The sequence below is a fragment of the Aricia agestis genome, chromosome 9 (genome assembly GCF_905147365.1).
Source record: "Aricia agestis chromosome 9, ilAriAges1.1, whole genome shotgun sequence".
NCBI lineage: Eukaryota > Metazoa > Arthropoda > Insecta > Lepidoptera > Lycaenidae > Aricia > Aricia agestis.
Window position 1 is genome coordinate 6002794 of NC_056414.1, and position 19355 is coordinate 6022148.

General features: G+C 35.3%; 1 protein-coding gene across 1 annotated transcript in view; it reads right to left on the reverse strand.

Annotated features, from left to right (window-relative positions):
- The window catches only part of LOC121730310 (adenylate cyclase type 2-like), a 45905-nt gene extending 37123 nt beyond the window's left edge, over nt 1-8782 (reverse strand). The window contains exons 1-4 of the mRNA XM_042119295.1: nt 8720-8782; nt 2295-2474; nt 1003-1149; nt 597-762 (exon numbers count right to left, since the gene is read on the reverse strand). Coding sequence (XP_041975229.1) covers nt 597-762; nt 1003-1149; nt 2295-2474; nt 8720-8722 — 496 coding nt within the window. The 5' untranslated portion in view covers nt 8723-8782. The remainder of the gene's footprint in view (nt 1-596; nt 763-1002; nt 1150-2294; nt 2475-8719) is intronic.
- Between the last annotated feature and the right edge of the window lie 10573 nt (nt 8783-19355).

The following is a 19355-nucleotide window of genomic DNA, read 5'->3' on the forward strand; positions in this document are numbered from 1 at the left end:
CTATGCAGGAAGCAATGGGCTGAGACCCCTGGCCTTGAACACTCCAAGGCACTAATTCCTGACTTCAACAAGAAACAATCAGAATTAGTGCTCACCTTGGGTAGGAACAAATTAAGAAAACCAGAAACCTAACGAATACTCGTCCACAGAGGAAATTCGTGGCACCAACCCCAACCATATCGTTCAATTTATGAGCAGTATTGGGTTGGGGATGATACTCGCGAAGGAGTCACAATAGATCCTCATGGGTCGCAGTGACGTCAGGGCTACAGCGACCTGCCTTCTTTTAAAAAAAAAAAATATGTCCCAAGAAATAATATTGAGCTAAATAACGTATATCTGCCATCTGCCTATGAAACAATTTCTCTGATGGTACTTAGGCTATCCCTTGGGATATAATAAGAGTAAGAACTAGCAAACACAGAGTTATGATCTGAGATATGGACTTAAAATCTAAAAGATTTAACTTAAGTTGAGCTGAAGATCTTTCTGGTAAAATAAGATACCTACGACTTTCCTTGGTTTTTAAAATCCTAATATTATGTTATTATCTCGGGTTCCTTGTTTAAAGGGTAAAAACTTTGCGAATAGCGTACCTGTCAACACAAGATCGGCTGCCAATACAAATGCGACCAAGATCGGTATCCAAAACCATCGCCTCTTCAGTGGATCGTAGAAACATTTCCAGAACGACAGTAATGGTATGGAAATTCTTAGCAAATACATTCCTAATGATAGGTACGTTGAGCGCCATTGTACTTGCTAAAAAACGAAAAGTTATTATTAAAATAATCAGAAGTCTATAAATACAACCAGGCTCTAATTTCATATTGTCTATTAAGACCCCATTCATTAAAATCTGATCAGACTCTTAGGTGCTACGCGAATTAAACATACAATACATATTTTATAGACTGCTAAAATCATTAAAAGGCCGAAGATCCTTTTCGTTTTGCTATAGTCTATAATATTTTATTAGGTTTCCTGAAAGTTGAAACTTACCTCGCTGTAAGTAGCCAATACAATAAGTCCTATGTGGATTGTCGAAAAAAATAGTAATAGTGATACGTAAATATAAATTAGAGTTTCTTTGAGTTTGTCATCGTACTTTCTGTAGAGACCTTCTAGATCCTTTTGATAGAACTGATCCTGAAAAAAAGCAAACTTTTTAGTACACAAACAAACAAAACATACAAAAACATAAAAAAATCACTTTTGGCAATGCTTTTGACATTATCAACTCCCAAGCGGTCGAATTCGACCGCGATAACAACATAATAACAATAGATTTCCAAGAATCCGCGATCGAGGGATTAAATGATTACTAGCTGTTTGACTGACTGTATCCGATGAAAATGACATTTTCTAGAAATGATTCCTAGCTATATCGATTTATCGCCCCCGAAACCCCCTATATACTAAATTTTATGAAAATCGTTGAAGCCGATTCCGAGATTCCAATTATATATATATATATATATATATATATATATATATATATATATATATATATATATATATATATATATATATATATATATATATATATATATATAGGAATCTCGGAATATTTTTTTTTAAGTAACGATAATATAATGTCCTTGGATACGGCTCTAAAAGACAACGAAGACATTATTCTTCGGCCTGACCAATCACCAAGCGTACTATCTCGCTTGCTTCTCTCTTACTATGCTATCTCCCTTTAGGGCTTCCTGTCCCAAAAATCCAATGCCGCTTCCTGCGTCCGGAACTCATGCAGCGATGACAGAGTGGTAGGTTGTAGCTCGCCCCGAGTTCATGGAGTACCGGGCCAGCAGCTCCAGGGCTCCCACTTGCAGCACCACTAATATTTAAGTCGTCCGACCATACACCCATTAAATAACCAAAGCCATACCCTCAAGTATTTCCAGTTCCACTGCTTCCCGCCCGTCTGCTCCGCCTCCTGCATCCGGAACTCATGCAGCGATTACAGCACGCTGGTAGCTCGGCCCGAGTTCATAGAGTACCGGGCCAGCAGCTCCAGGGCTCCCACTTGCAGCACCACTAATATTTAAGTCTTCCGACCATACACCCATTAAATAACCAAAGCCATACCCTCAAGTACTTCCAGTTCCACTGCTTCCCGCCCGTCTGCTCCGCCTCCTGCGTCCGGAACTCATGCAGCGATTACAGCACGCTGGTAGCTCGGCCCGAGTTCATGGAGTACCGGGCCAGCAGCTCCAGGGCTCCCACTTGCAGCACCACTAATATTTAAGTCTTCCGACCATACACCCATTAAATAACCAAAGCCATACCCTCAAGTACTTCCAGTTCCACTGCTTCCCGCCCGTCTGCTCCGCCTCCTGCGTCCGGAACTCATGCAGCGATGAAAGCACGCTGGTAGCTCGCCCCGAGTTCATGGAGTACCGAGCCAGCAGCTCCAGGGCTCCTACTTGCAACACGACTGAACCGGTCGTCCGAGATAATGCATCGTCCTTGAAAGATAAGGTTTTCTCTACTTTTACCAGACCAAAACTGCTGCGCAATGAACAAAATATACATATTTTGCTATCCCAGTATTTTTTATCGGCAAAGGACAGGGGGTAAAAAGTAAAAGTATCTCTCTTTTCCGGGATCGTTGATATATTCAATAATGATACACACTTTCTTGAAGAGACGTAAATATTTGATTTTGTTTTTAGTATGAATAATACAGTTGTTATTTAGTAAAAATGTTATTACATAATATTATCTATGTTATTGTCATTATTTATTATCATGCATCTTTATTATTGTCAAGGTCCCGATTGAAGTAGGTAATTGCAAACTTTATTCAAATACATATAATATTATTGCAGTTATTTCGTATTTTTTGGCCGGCTACACAAGCTTACTTAATTCGTCTTAGGCCCACTTGCGCCAGACTGGGTTAACACGCTTAACTCTGAGTTAAATTATACTTCGAATTTAAATTCAAATCATGTCTTGCACCACCAAGAGTTAGGAGTTAACCTCGAGTTAATTTTTTAAATTTTTAACCCACCGATGTCGGAGGGTTAAATCAACTAACTCTGGGTTAGTAATATCAAAACTGAGATTTTTCGGTTATGATTTATGTACTTTGTTGTGTTCAGTAATAGGTACCGGTTTTATTTTGTATTTAACCATGATAAATGATCAGTGGTTGTTATCTGATGATGATGAAGAAATTATCGAATACATTAGTTCGGACTCGTATTATAGAAGGATTGTAGAACGGACCGATCTGTTTAGGGTCCCGTATGTACTCACAAAGAGACAAAGATTTCCATCGAAGATTTCGCCTAAAAAAAGAAACTGTTCTCTTTTATTAAATAAAATTGAAAATAATTGCAATATACAAATGAGCATAAAAAGTAATTCCCTACCAAAGTTTAATAATAATATCATTGGATTAGTGCGTCTTTAGTTTACTCTTTTATAAATACTTAGGTAGACTAGATAAACATTGGACACAAGTGTTTCTTCCCAATTTTTATCATTTTCCGCTTAATTTATTTGCACAAATTATCACAATTCACAACACAATGCGACATAGAACTACGTGTCATTTCAAATCTGACATAAGGAGATAGCCTTATTTAAAGTACTGTGGAGCGAGAGAGAGCAGTACACTTAAATTATTCAGCATTCGCTCTATCATATTTGGCTGGATGTAAAAAGAATGAATGAACATGACATGGTTAGTTGACTCTGGGATAAATTCTTCTGGTGCAATATGTAGTATGAGTTAAAAATTAAAAACGTTAACACTGAGTTAGTAAGCCCCGGGTTATTTATTTAACTCAAAGTTTTGGCGCAAGTGGGCCATAATCTATTACTTTTTATATTGTTCCGTTCTGGAAGAAACACTTTCTGTGGGGGTCATTCTAAACGTGCTTCTGTGTATAAATCCCAACGTTATAAGGATTTTATTAGTGGCAGCCCAGTAACGTAAAGTATTGTATAAGTACAGGGGCTTGTGCTTTTTTCTCTGATACATAATAATTATGGTCTTACCATCAGATGAAATCTATGCTCTTTTCAAAATCAAGTTCGAGTGAAGGTCCCATTTTATCAGTGTGTTTTGTGGCACTTTTAGTATCATTCTTTGCACCTAACATTGGCTGATTACAGCGATAAATGATCACGACAAAGAATGTATGTCGCATGAGTCAGTTTCTATCGAAAATACGGTAGCTTGTTGTGATAAAGTGGCCACGAAATCTGTTGTCCGATATTAGGACTCATACGATGATAGTATTGACCCATTGGTCAATTTGAGATTTTTAAAATTTTATTTCGTTTACGAGAATCATGGACCTTTGAACAACGAAGAGACGGCAATGCACTCTTAATTATTTTTTTTATTACTTAACCTTTTTTTTCGGTTTTTAGCCAAGAGCGTCTAATTACTGCACCAAAGCTTTAGCTTATCATCACGAGTAGCAAGCATATTATTATTATAGATATTTTGTTGCTGACAGCTTCTGAATTCTATAAACACCTCTTCGTTGCCAAATCGGATTATGCTGACAATAATCAAAATACTTTTATCACACAAGTGTAATTAATTCATCAATAACACAAATACAAGCTTAAATTCACAATAGAATAAATATTAAAATATTAGTACTATAGATAGATAGATTGTTTAATTGCTTACGTCCGTTCCCAATATTTGATCTATCTCTGGTTTGACATACAACCGATCGCAGCTAACATTGAATTGACATAAAATATGTCTCTAATGTCTAACGGCCGTTCCCAATATTTGATCCATCTCTGGTTTTAGTCTAGCACGAGTCGGCGCATGAGTACCGAAAACTATTCCACCTCAAATTTTTTATGCGATCCTCTTTAAATTGCCCTCCTGATGATATAAGTGCATGTCGCCAGGGCGCAAACCGGTGCCCATATTTTTTAAACAAACATTGTTTAAACAAATGCAAGGATTTGTTATTTTTCAACCGAACAATTTTTTTTTTAATATTCTTTATTGAAATACCAATAAAAAAGGTCCTATGACCTTTTACGATAAAGTTAATATTTTTAAAGTTATGAATTTTTAAAGGTTCGAAAAACCTCAAAAATGTCAGAAGTCTAGCTATAGCGGTTCTTGAGATACAGCCTGGAGACATATAGACAGGTAGACGGACAGACAACGAAGTCTTAGTAAACCCTATTATTAAGACTTCTGAAATTTTCACAGATTGCGTATAACCGTTGCTGCTATAAGAACAAACACTAAAAATAAAATAAAATGAATATTTAAGGGGGGCTCCTATACAAGAAACGTGATTTTTTTGGCCTTTTTTGCTCGTAATCAATAATAGTAACAGTTAGGCACTTGAAATTTTCACAAAATCCTTAATTATATTTGTACTTTAATAATTAATAATAAAATTAAAATAAAGTAATTGTTTAAGGGGGGCTCCCATACAAAAAACACAATTTTTGTCTACTTTTGCTAAGATAAAAAAAAGATATAAACAATGAAATTTTTTGAAATCTCTATTTTAATATATTTTTCATCGGTCGAATGTACCCAAATTTGAGGTTTTTTGAACCTTTAAAAATTCATAACTTTAAAAATATTAACTTTATCGTAAAAGGTCATAGGACCTTTTTTATTTCTATTTCAATAAAGAATATAAAAAAAAATTGTTCGGTTGAAAAATAACAAATCCTTGCATTTGTTTAAACAATGTTTGTTTAAACAATATGGGCACCGGGTTGCGCCTTGGCGACATGCATTTATATCATCAGGAGGGCAATTTGAAGAGGATCGCATAAAAAATTTGAGGTGGAATAGTTTTCGGTACTCATGCGCCGACTCGTGCTAGTCTAAAACCAGAGATAGATCAAATATTGGGAACGGCCGTTAGACATTAGAGACATAATATATTTTATGTCAATTCAATGTTAGCTGCGATCGGTTGTATGTCAAACCAGAGATAGATTGAATATTGGGAACGGCTGATTGAATGCAGCTGGTACAATAATAAAATAATACTATTGAAAAATAAGTAAGATTTATATTAAAATTTATATTATGGATTATTAGATTTGTTTATCGCGCAGAAACCGCACATTGTTCCGGGATAAAATCCTATGTCCTTTCCCGGGACTCGAAGTAAAATACCGGATTTCAGCAACATCGGTTCAGCGGTTCAGTCGTGAAAAGGTCTTTGACGGCCTCTGCGGCTCAGTTGGTGAGCTGTTGGTAGCTCAAGCCAGGGGTCGCGGGTTCGAATCCCGCCGACGGAACAAAAAGTTTTTCAAAGTTCCTGGGTCATGGATGTGTATTAAATATGTGTATCATATTATGATAAAAATCTTAAATATATGTATAGTATAAAAGTATTAAATATATTTCCGTTGTCTGGTACCCGTAACACAAGTCCTTCAGGTACTTAGCACGGGGCCAGACTGACGTGGTGTGAAGCGTCCATAGATAATATTATCTATTTATTATTATTATTAAAAGGTAACAGAAAGACGCACTTTCGCATTTATAATAATTATTAGTATTCAGTATAGATTATTACTGCTAATGAAAAATAAGTGATTGTGTTTTAAATTTTAATATAATAATCTCGTTATAACTAATAGTACGATTGTCTACAATAATATAACATTTTTATTATATTCAAAGTAAAATATAGTGACTGGTCCATAATGACAATGGATGGCGGAATTAGGAATTCTCCGCTAATTAACACTGAAATGCATTAAAAATCTACTTAGCTTCAATGCAAATACTGAAACAAAAGAAATAATTCAATGAACAAGTCTGCTAAAAATAGACTTGTTACATAGATTTTATTTCAAGTTGGCTATTTAATTCTTGAAACGACTTTATGTTAATGAACTAGACGTTACGCAGATAAAATAATACTAATACAGAATTTCGTTTGTAACGCGTCCACCATACCAAGTTTTATTAAAATAGGTTCAGCTATTTATTCGTGACGAGGTCACAGACATGCATTTAGACAACAGTTTTAGATTTAAAATATAGGCAAGGCCGCAGGGATAATAAACCTTTTACCACACAATAATCTTAGGAGAAAAAAGGATGTCAATTTTTGAAATGACGCAAGCTGACCGGGGCCTTAAATCGCCACCGCGGAACTATCTGGATATTAATATTAAATGCAAAAATGTCTGTCTGTATAACCGATTATGTGATTACTTTTTATCCCGGAAAAATGAACGTTTTGCCGGCATCAAGTAGTTTATTTTAGCAGAAAACAATTCTGGAAATTGAAATGGACTTTTACAATGGTCTCGTAGTAAGAACTACGAGACCATTGTGAATAGTATTATGTGTTCTCTGAGTGTAAATTGTTTGTTATCTCTCTGAATTAATCAATCAATTCTAAAATATTAACAAATCAATCCCCAAGCAGCACCCGGCTGTCGCATAACAATTGAAAATCTATTGTCTGCGATTCCCACGATCGAGGTAGTATCGTTTAAAATTTCGTAACTAATATATAATATAATATATACTATCTATGGACGCTTCACACCACGTCAGTCTGGCCCCGTGCTAAGTACCTGAAGGCCTTGTGTTACAGGTACCAGACAACGGATATATATTTAATACTTTTTATACTATACATATATTTAAGATTTTTATTATATAATACACATATTTAAAACACATCCATGACCCAGGAACTTTGAAAATCTTTTTGTTCCGTCAGCGGGATTCGAACCCGCGACCCCCGGCTTGAGCTACCAACGCGCTCACCACTGAGCCACAGAGGTCGAAGTCGAACTATAACAACGAGGCAAGTCACAAAATTATGTTAATAATTTCAATTGAATGTAACTAGTTTACTAACCGTGGCTTAATCATAATAACGTCTTAAATCCTTACCGTCTGTTCATTACCTTCTTAGATAAATCATAATTTCAACTTCACACCAACTTGGACAACTTTGTCCTTCACTTTGGAGTCTGGGGACAGAACTGTTGCATTTATGCAAAAGTCTAAAATAGTCACTACCAACTACTACTATGCACTTTATAATACTAGAGCATTATGTCGTAAAACTGGGCTGGGTTGCCTTTAAAGTTTAAATATAACACTCAAATAAAATATGACTGTTACTAGATTTTATTAGAGTAAAAGCAAAGTTCTCTCAACTAAAAAACAGCCTATACTTTCCAATGTTTTATTCTATGTCGATGTTTTTCATCAAAATAAGTCCAGTTATAGCTCTAGAAGTTATTTAATACAAACAACAAAGTTAAGAGTGATAATATTAAGTATACAAGTTACTTACAACATTTACCTTGCTTTATAGATTTGTCAACTAATTTTTGAAATACTTAATAACATACTATTATTATGCAAGTATTGAATATGACTGTATCTTTTTAGTATGTGTCACAAAGCTTATTTTCCTACGAACCCTCAAAAAACATAACCTATCCTGTTGTAGTCGGGTAATTAACAAACAAACAGAGAAAACACATTATTATTACTAATGTCAAAAAACGGACATATTGACATTAATAATAATAATTAATAATAATTACGATTAGATTCAGTATAATATTATTATGCAAATGCTTATCTTTGCAAATACGGAAGACATGTAGAGTGTAGACTTATCTAGATTTTCATAAAATACCTTAAATATTTTCTATGATGCAAACACTTTTCTTATAAGTACATAAACTTTCATTTAAAAAAAGAACTCACCATGGCTTTCAGATTATCCAATTTTTTTTCACAAAACACAACAAAACATTGTCACAAAACACAACAAAAAACAGTACATTCCTCGCCTAATTAAACAAACAAGAAGCCGAGTTTGTGGGCATATCTATTGATAATGGCTTGATAAGTAACACTTGACGAAAGGAATTAGCCGATTATGATAAAATTATCGATTCGCTCCAGTCGTAATGACTAATGACGCACGATGAACGTCAAAGACGTTTGCACGAAAAAAAAGCGTCTAATAAATTGAATAAATAAAAAAAAAAACAACGCACTGCGTTCCAAATTCGAACACCTTTAGAATCATGTGAAAATGATACAGGCACCTTGACTATCCCTACGTTCCAGATGACGTTGAAACGCTAACGCTCAAGACTGTAGTTTTTCCCGTTCCACTAGCATGTGAGCGTCAGTGATACAAACCCAAGTGGAACGGATTATGGATCGTTTTGAGCGTTTTGAGAAAAGTTTAAAAAAAGAACTATAATTTTTTTTTATACATAGGTACATTGAACCGAACTTGGATATTACGATCCTTTTCTTCAAGTCGTAAATAAAAGTAATTGTTTATAGTTACATTTATTTTACAAATAAAATACATAATATTATATTTGTTTCGTTTTTAGTATTACATTTTTTAATATTTTAATATAGTTAAACTTTTATTACTTAAGTATATGTATTTGAGTTTTCACATTGAATCATATTTTAATAACAAAACCACATACGTTGAATATTGACTATTGTCACATATTATAAACGTTAGGTAACAATACCGCGTAATGCTTAGTCAAGTACGAGGTCAACAGGTATAGGAGAGATGAAAATTAGTATTATATTTTATAAGAAATCATTTGACCTTTCATTTAAAACAATTTATTTTCCAATCAAAATATTTCATAAAATGTTATTTCATTTAATATACATATTTCAATTAAAATATTATTTGTAATGAAATAATATAAAGTTTTTTGTCTCTACTCTGTCGTGAAAACTTTCCGAACATGGCTTTCGCGATATAGTTACGTTAAAATTAAAAAAAAAAACTAGAACGACCACTTTGACCCATCTTCATCGAGGGTCGTTTAGAGCGAAAATGATGACGTCATGAGTGACGTCATAGCCGCGATCAACACGACCGCGGTCGTCAAATGGAACGGCAGAAGGGGACGTTTTGAGCGTTTTGGTCAAAATTAACGTCTTCTGGAACGCAGCCTATATATCATAACAAATGAGGTTGGAGGAGAACAGAAACTTCTTTTATTCTGTAATGACGTTTCGTAACGCTGACAAACGAACATAATTTACTTCCAATGATATTCTACTTAAGTATATAGATATGTTACGTCCATACTATTTTCCGGTTTAAATCTCTTCCGAACAATTTTCAAATTCAAAATTGCAAACATTGACAAATTTGACTGATAAGTGACTCTAAAGATACGAAAAACCATTTACATAAAAGAGACAGTTCTATTTTTAAACGTCGAATCGTATTGCTGTCTCTTTCTTCGCCTGAGCTATGACGAAAATTCGATTTTTTCCAGATTGTTCGAAAAAATAATTGAAAATGTAAATAATCGAGGTATTTATTGCAATCAAGACATGTGGTAAGAGATTCCATGTGTTTTGTTTACCTTCGAGTCATAATTGGTACTTTTTTGTTACGCACATGACGTTATTTTCAATTTATTTAGGTAAGACAAGACGCAGCATGTTCGTGACTGCGCTCGACGCAGACTAAACAACAGACGACCCAATTGGGCCGTATTTGAATCTTCACAACGCGCGCGGTTGTAACGTATCTGCTTTTAGTTTTTCATCATTGGCTGACAATAGATATCTGCCGTAACCGTTTGGCCATATTTTACGGCCGTTCCCAATATTCAATCTATCTCTGGTTTGACACACAACCGATCGCAGCTAACATTAAATTGGCATAAAATATATGTCTCTAATGTCTAATGTGAGCTATTCCTATCTCTAGTAGGGCAAAACCAGAGATAGATCAAATATTGGGAACGGCCGTTAGAATGCTGAAGCCAATCTCCAGGAGTGAAAAGGACCTAATATTTTTTAAGTCATTTTAATTAAGATTTTTGCATCAGATGGATGAAGCGAGCGAAGTAACCACTTTTGAAATAGTTTAGTTCCTGGGACAGATTATTTTGAATATGCGTACGGTTAGCACATATACGATATTATTCTCGTAACGTAGTCGGCCTAGTCCAGAGGAATAAACTTATATTTAGTCTACCACGTGTAGGTTTCTTTATAATATTTTCACTTACCAGTACGTACGCAATTTACATGACTGAAATCTGAAGTCTAAAAGTCTTATTGGCACATGCCATCATCTGGGACCAAACCCGCACCCTCTCGAGAACGAATCAAAAGCCTACTTACTGACGCTTTTTCTCATTTTAAAATACATACCTATGAGTTACAAAATAGTTCAGTTTCATAAATTCATTGTGATAGAATGTGCATAAATGTGGAGCAAAAATGGTCAAATAGATAGATCGAAAGCTTCTCTCGGAGGAAATCAAAAGTATTCTAACAATTTCTGAGACCAACGTATTGAAATACACAAAATCTACCTAACGGGGATTCACTAGAGAAAAGTATGAGGTCTCGTGTATCAGATTACCTTAATACTACCTTAAGGTAGTTTTTGCTATGTGAGATAAATTCAATGCACGAAATATCCATACTAATATTATGAATGCGAAATTGTGTCTCACTGTCTGTCTGTTACCTCTTCACGCCCAAGCCGCTAAACCGATTTTGCTGAAATTTGGTATGTAGACATAATGAGTCCCGCAAACTGCTAAACCAATTTTGCTGAAATTTGGTATGAAGATACTGTAAAGAAAGGACATGGGATAGGTACTTTTTATCCCGGAAAAATGTACGGTTCCCGTGCGATAAACGAGTTTTGGCGCAACCGAGTCGCAGGCGTCATCTAGTTATGCACTTATAATATCGTAATATAATACATAATATATTTGATTAATATTAAAATCGATCTTTAACACATGGGGGTGAGCCAAAATCTTTTCGTTTTCGCTTCGTTATAGAATCGCCGATGAAAATGTATGGAATTGACATAAGCGTTCGTTAATATGACGCGGACGTTCGACTCGTCTTATGTCAATTCCATACATTTTGATCGGCGATTCTATAACGAAGCGAAAACGAAAAAGTTTCGGCTAAATGGCCAGGTTAGGTTTACTTTATTATTGACGACCTCTGTGGCTCAGTTGGTACTTGGTGTGCTGTTGGTAGCTCAAGCCGGGGGTCGCGGGTTCGAATCCCGCCGACGGAACAAAAAGTTTTTCAAAGTTCCTGGGTCATGGATCTGTATTATGTGTATCATATAATAAAAATCTTAAATAATATAATATGTATCGTATAGTATTAAATATACAATCCGTTGTCTGGTACCCGTAACACAAGTCCTTCGGGTACTTAGCACGGGGCCAGACTGACATGGTGTGAAGCGTTCATAGATATTATTATTATAAACCTAACCTAAATGTCTTATAATAATATATTTTTCTTTGCGTGCAGTCGGAATAATGATTACGAAGCCTATTTTATGAAACTTGACACGGACCTAGAGAACCTAAGTACGTTTTTGTCCCATGTTTGACGGCATGGAGAAGACGTACGCTGCTGCTTCTTGTCGCGGATAAAATATACGGTTCTTGAGAGATTTTCTTTCGCGCTCATTATAAACTTTTATGTATCTTGTTAATTATTGTAAAGTCAACCTACAAAGTAACAATCGTAAGGACTGGTTCTGAAAAGTCCCCGTATCTATAAAATAATCCCTGTAATCTGACGTCTGCAAGATTTTATCGATTAAATATTGTTACAATGATTTATGTTATGTCTAAAATCTATAATAGCTAAATTCTAAAAGATATAATAAATATTTATCGTTGTTGTAGTTATTATGCCATAATAATTGAAAATAATAACAAGGAATGAATATAATAAATTTAGCAATTGTATTATATTAAGAGACATTAACTTATAGTATTGGATCCGACCGTAAAATCCTGCAGGAATCGTTTTTTTCGATCAAATATATTTTAAAATAATCTTTAGACGTTCTAAAGATTATTTTAAAATCTATACGTTCTAAAGATTATTTTAAAATATATTTGATCGAGATACGTTCTAAAGATTATTTTAAAATATATTTGATCGAAAAAAACGATTCATGCAGAATTTTACGGTCGGATCTTAGGATATTATTTAAAGCGTAGTTTAAAGCAGATGACGGACCTACGTAATTTCTTGGGCTATGTTAGTTACGATCTGTTGATTGGACTTGTCATGGCTAGACAGGAGTGATTTTATATTTGGGCAGACGGCAGCACACAAGAGGCACTCTCCTCTACCTTTATCTTATAATCCGGTCCGCTATTCATCCCACTGGAGTAACTGGGTTGACCAAGCTCTACAACTCTTTAAATTTTATTTACTACACAAGAAGATATAAACATTTTACTGATAGATTTGCCACCTGTGTTGGGCTGCCTATTCTTTTTTTTATGAAATAAAGGGGGCAAACGAGCAAACGGGTCACCTGATGGAAACCTGCAGGTGCGTTGCCGGCCTTATAAGAGGGAATAGGATAATAGGGGAGGGGAGGGTAGGGAAGGGAATAGGGGAGGGTAGGGAAGGGAAAAGGGTAGGGAATTGGGCCTCCGGTAAACTAACTCACTCGGCGAAACACAGCGCAAGTGCTGTTTCACGCCGGTTTTCTGTGAGTTTGAGTTTGAGTTTAAAGTGTATGCTTGAACCAATCTATGTACAAATTTTGGAAGCTTAAATCACTCTCCTCTGTTGGCAAAATAGGAATCCCTTTTCTTACAGAGGTCTTTCTGATTGATTATCCGGTGTCATAAAAGTTGACCAATCGTGTAATGCTATGGGTAATTCAAAGACAAAGACATGATAAATACTGACAATGAACTTTAATTTCTTAGCTTTAGTCATTGCTGAGAAAAATTTATATCGCTATAGCCAAATTATCAAGGCGTCGCCTTAAAGAAATCGATACATACTGTGACTTGCGAAAATGCATCTAACGGGTTGCGGTCTAAGTAGTGTCACCTAAGGCTTTAAATAAAATGAAATCCTACTTAGTTGAATGTTAATTCACAATTACGTGTTAACGAGTCTATAACAGAATTATAGAGCCACAGAGCTGGTGATAACGCCCAGCTGGCGGACTTCCAGGCGTTTCACTTACCGCTGATAGCATAATCCTAGGTTACAAACAAATAATTAGACGTGGTGCTTCTGTTACGAAACTACTCTTGGTTTTTACATTTATTTAAATATTTTAATCTTGAATCTTTTCTTGAAGTTTCGATTATTGGAACCCAAGCAGGTTACGAAGGCTGCGTTTATTTTTAACTATCAACTCCCAAGCGGTCGAATTCGACCGCGTAAACAATAGATTTCCAAGAATCCGCGATAGAAGGATTACAAGATAATAACAAAGATGAAAATTTTATCCTTTTTTCCACATTTTCCATTGAGTTTTTGCTCTTCAATTCTATATTCTATTTGATAAATCGACTATGTAACACAAAAAATATAATTTTTCAACTCGAACCACTAGTTCCTGAAATGAGTGCGTCCAAACAAACAAAAAACTTGTCAGCTTTATTGGTAGACTAGATAATAATAATAATTAAAGTACTACGTTGTGAATTGACGACCTCTGTGGCTCAGTGGTGAGCGCGTTGGTAGCTCAAGCCGGGGGTCGCGGGTTCGAATCCCGCCGACGGAACAAAGAGTTTTCACTGTTCCCGGGTCTGGATGTGTATTAAATATGTGTATGATATACTTAATAAAAATCTTAAATATATGTATAGTATAAAAGTATTAAATATATTTCCGTTGTCTGGTACCTGTAACACAAGTCCTTTAGGCACTTAGCACGGGGCCAGACTGACGTGGTGTGAAGCGTCCATAGATATTTCAAAAAAAAAATCGTGACCATTGTAGACATTATTTACCATGTTAATACTAGTGACACTACCGCAAGTTTCTTATTAGAATACTGTCCCCTAATGGGCTAATTTCTTGATCAGAAGGGTGACAAGCTGCCAGTTGAGCCTACACCTATCTTATGAGAATGCTGTATAATGGATTCCAATTAGCTATTCGCCCACTTGCTTATTGTCAAAGTGAAGTATGAAAATAATTGTTAACTGGAAGGACAACTCAGAACATTACTTCTAAAATCTGTAAAGGAAAACTTACTTACCTGAGGGGTTAGTGCGAGTTTTATTCGATCATACGCATCGAGCACGTTTACGCGAATTTATATGGGATCAAAGCTATCCACGTTAGCCAGTAGATGCGCTGCTTTCATTCCATATAAATTCGCGTTAACGTGCTCGATGCGTATGATCGAATAAAACTCACACTAACCCCTCTGTAGGGAGATTGTTTATCTTGCGACAGCAGTGAAAGGGGTTTGGGTAATATTGGCGTCATTTTCAAATCTCGCGGCCACTCACCAAACCGGCATATTATGAAAGAACATATCAAGGGGAGTAAACTTTATTATGGGGGACATATTATAGCTAAACTATATCGGAGCCGAGATAATTACTAATTTCCTCTTTTTGTTTTTTATACTTATGAGCTTTTAAAGTAATACCAGTTTATTTAAATTCAAGCATAAATTCGGTATATTACAAAAATTACGGTTATTCGAAACACACGCCAATAGATCGACAATTTCATTAACTACTTACATACTTTTAAATTTTTTTAGGTCAATTTTGAACTAAGACAAGTAAAAAAAATAGGATTTTTACGCGATCTCGGCAACGCGGCAAATGTATGGTCAAGGTCGTTCGCTCAGGGGATGGACTTAATAACGGTATTTAAATGGATTGAGAGTCTTGAAGATAATGCTCTTTTAAGCGTTTCTTGAAGACATTGATGGTGGAGCTATCACGAACTGTATGGGGAAGCGAGTTTCACAATCTGACTGCATGGACGGTGAAGGAGTAGGAGTAAATGTTGGAACGATGCCGCGATGGAGTGGGAGTGAAAGATTCGTTCTAATATTGGACCTGCATGGGGTATGGAGTGGTCGGGAAAAATTTAAACGGTCAACAAGGTCCTAATTAATAAAATTGGTGTAAATCTCTTATAACATATTGTTTAATGGATTTTAAGACTACTCTCGTGGGATACACATCCGAAGCCGCGAGCAAAAACTAGTTACTTTGTTTTAACCGATGTCCAACTTAACTATAAAAAATATGATGCTCCAAAAACGAGGAGGTTTCTCAAATCGACCGTATCATTATGTTTTTTTTTCACCACTAAAATATATTATTACTTACCTAATCTTTTGTTGTTCACAACAAAAGTTTTGTGTTATCGGTTCGTTGACAAACTAAATGTGGCAATCGTTTGTGGACTAGTTTGTGTGGTTTATTAGTAAAACTAATAGGCCGTCGCTTCCTTTGATTCTGGCCGTGTGAAACGAGTGAATTATTAAGTTGTCTCTAATTGACGCTAAACTTTACTATATGGAGTCATTGTGTTGTCTCCGACCTACTTCTGATAATAGTATCAGCGTTACGTAATAATGAACTTTTATTTTAATTGAGTTATTAGGCAATTACTTTTGACGGTAAGTTATCTTTGATTACTATTTATAAAATATTATTATACCCAATATGTAATTTAAAATTTTAGATCTGAGTAGGTACAACTTACTAATAAAAATATTGACACGAATATTGCAAGACTAAAATTAGCCAGATCGATTTAGCCATTCTCGAGTTTTAGCATAACTAACAAAATTTAAAATTCATTTTGATTTATATAAGATAATAATATATAATTATATTGTGCTTTAAATAATTTTGTTAGACCGTATAATATAACCTGAGTATATAAGCGCCATCTTATGGATACTCTTTGAACTCAAAAGTAAACGCAAGGAGGAAAATGTTGCCTGTAATGCCGCCGCTAGAGTGATGTCAGATGTGTGAGTGTGCAAAAACTTCTATTTAAATAGAAGTCTTTGGATGTGTGATCTAAAGGAGGGCTTGAAATGAGTAATTACGATTTACTACTATGAGTAACTTTTGGAGTAACTGAGTATAACCATAGTCCATAAGTATAATCATGAGTAACTTTAACTAGCCACCAGCAGAGAAATTTCGTTTAAGATGGTGGACTTCATTAAATCGTTCGGACTAAGTATGTCAAACGCTAACGATAAATTATAAACAGAAAACTTCTTGAAAAAAGCTTTTATTTAAAATTTAAATAGTCTAAAAAGAAGAAAATATATTTCTCCTTAAATTTTTTAACTATTAAGTTAATCCTCAATATAATATTATACAATTTGTAAGTATGATAACAAAAGCTTGTCGTGACTCGTGACTCCCGAGACTTAACAATCTAACAGGACTTACTTGCTTTATTAAAATAAAAATATAATAATATCAATTTACTCAGTTAAATTGGTACTAGTTTATTTACAAATCACTCGACAAGCTTTAAGCATCATGCAAATTGTATAATACATTGAGGATTAAAACTTAATATAGTTAAATTTAAGGAGATTTTTTTTTCTTTTTAACTGTTTAAATGTAATAAAAGCATTTTTTTCAAAAAGTGTTTTGTTTATTATTTATTTTACTTAAGTATCGTACTCGACTTTGACCAATGTATATACAGGGTGTAACAAAAACAAGTGATAATAATTTAGGGTGTGTACGTGTTCCCTGTAGAGAGTTCACTGTGAAAGTAGCAGCGCTGAAAGACCAAAAATTTTTTTCACTTTTGTATGGGGAAACTCGTGACGCTCGGGCCCTTGCCCATACAAAAGTGAAAAAAAATGTTGGTCTTTCAGCGCTGCTACTTTCACAGTGAAATCTCTACAGGGAACACGTACACACCCTAAAGTATTATCACTTGTTTTTGTTACACCCTGTATATATCGTGTTTCGTCAAACAGCTATACAAGAATTGCTCGTTTAAAGATATAAGATATATAATAATTTTATTGTTTTCTATATATCTATGCAATAATGATAAAACAATTATTTTAGAACATTTAGTATTGAATACAATGTTTCTCTTCTATAAAATATTATGTTGCTTTTGTTTACATTGAGGTTATAATTATAAATCTTTTCTAAGGCCTATATACCCACTCTGTCGATATCCAGCCTAGATGGATGCGGATAACGTGACCAGCCCAATGCCACCTTAGCTTGGCAGTCTTGATTCCTACGTCTGTGATTCTAGTTTGGGAGCAAATTACAATCGTTAATAACCTGCTTCGCAACAATAGATAGGATACTTCTTATCCGGGAAAAATGTGCGGTTCCTACGCGATAACCTAATTTTTGCGCAACAGATTTGAGGGTATCACCTAATGCTCTTTAATAATAAGCAGCCTCGTCGCATCGCGTTTCAGTAAAAGCTAACCTTTCAATCTGGTAACACTAAACTAATTATGCCGCGGCCGCACATGCGTAGTGCTTCGTGCTTGAACGATACCATTGGACGATCTGCGTGTATCGTCCAATGGTATCGTCTCATAGCACGAAGGTTCGTACGATAGACGCATGTGCGGCCGCGGCATTACAATAGTAATATAATGTATAAATAACTAACTTCGTCGGCCTAAGCGATTTCAGCGAGTATTTTGAAGTTAGGAGACTGAATACGTTCACCGCTCTGTGAACAATGTCAAAATGATTTATGTACTGGCATTATTTAAATAGACATAATATCGTATGATGTGGATATAGTCCGAAAGAAGCCTATATGAAGAAGCCGTGTTGCTAAGAAATTTGGTGGGAAAACGCTACAACCTATAATTACAATGGTATGTCAGATTAAGTACCAAAATCTGTACTGTATATTTTACTGGTAGGCAGAGGCTCTACGTAGTTGGATTTTGTTATATCATGATGATGCCTAGATGACAGATCACAATTATCATTTACTTGACGTGACCCAAAGAAATAATGTAGAAGTAGGCCCGTTATTGCTACATCTGTGTTAAAAGTTATATCCTATCTCCTTTTTTCTCCAGGATATTTTTTCATATTATCCGTCCAAACCCATTCAGCGAGTAATAAGAGGAAAACCGATATATCTACAGAAAAATAACTTTCACATTGGGTATAATAATATATATAATATATTATTATTTTTTATGAAATAAGGGGGCAAACGAGCAAACGGGTCACCTGATGGAAAGCAACTTCCGTCGCCCATGGACACTCGCAGCATCAGAAGAGCTGCAAGTGCGTTGCTGGCCTTTTAAGAGGGAATAGGGTAATAGGGGAGGGAAGTTAAGGGAATAGGGGAGGACAGGGAAGGGAATAGGGTAGGGGATTGGGCCTCCGGTAAACTCACTCACTCGCCGAAACACAGCGCAAGCGCTGTTTCACGCCGGTTTTCTGTGAGAACGTGGTATTTCTCCGGTCGAGCCGGCCCATTCGTGCCGAAGCATGGCTCTCCCACGTATAAAATTGAATGATGATAATATAATTCTATTAAGTAATACTTGACTTTGTATTGAATAGAATACAGC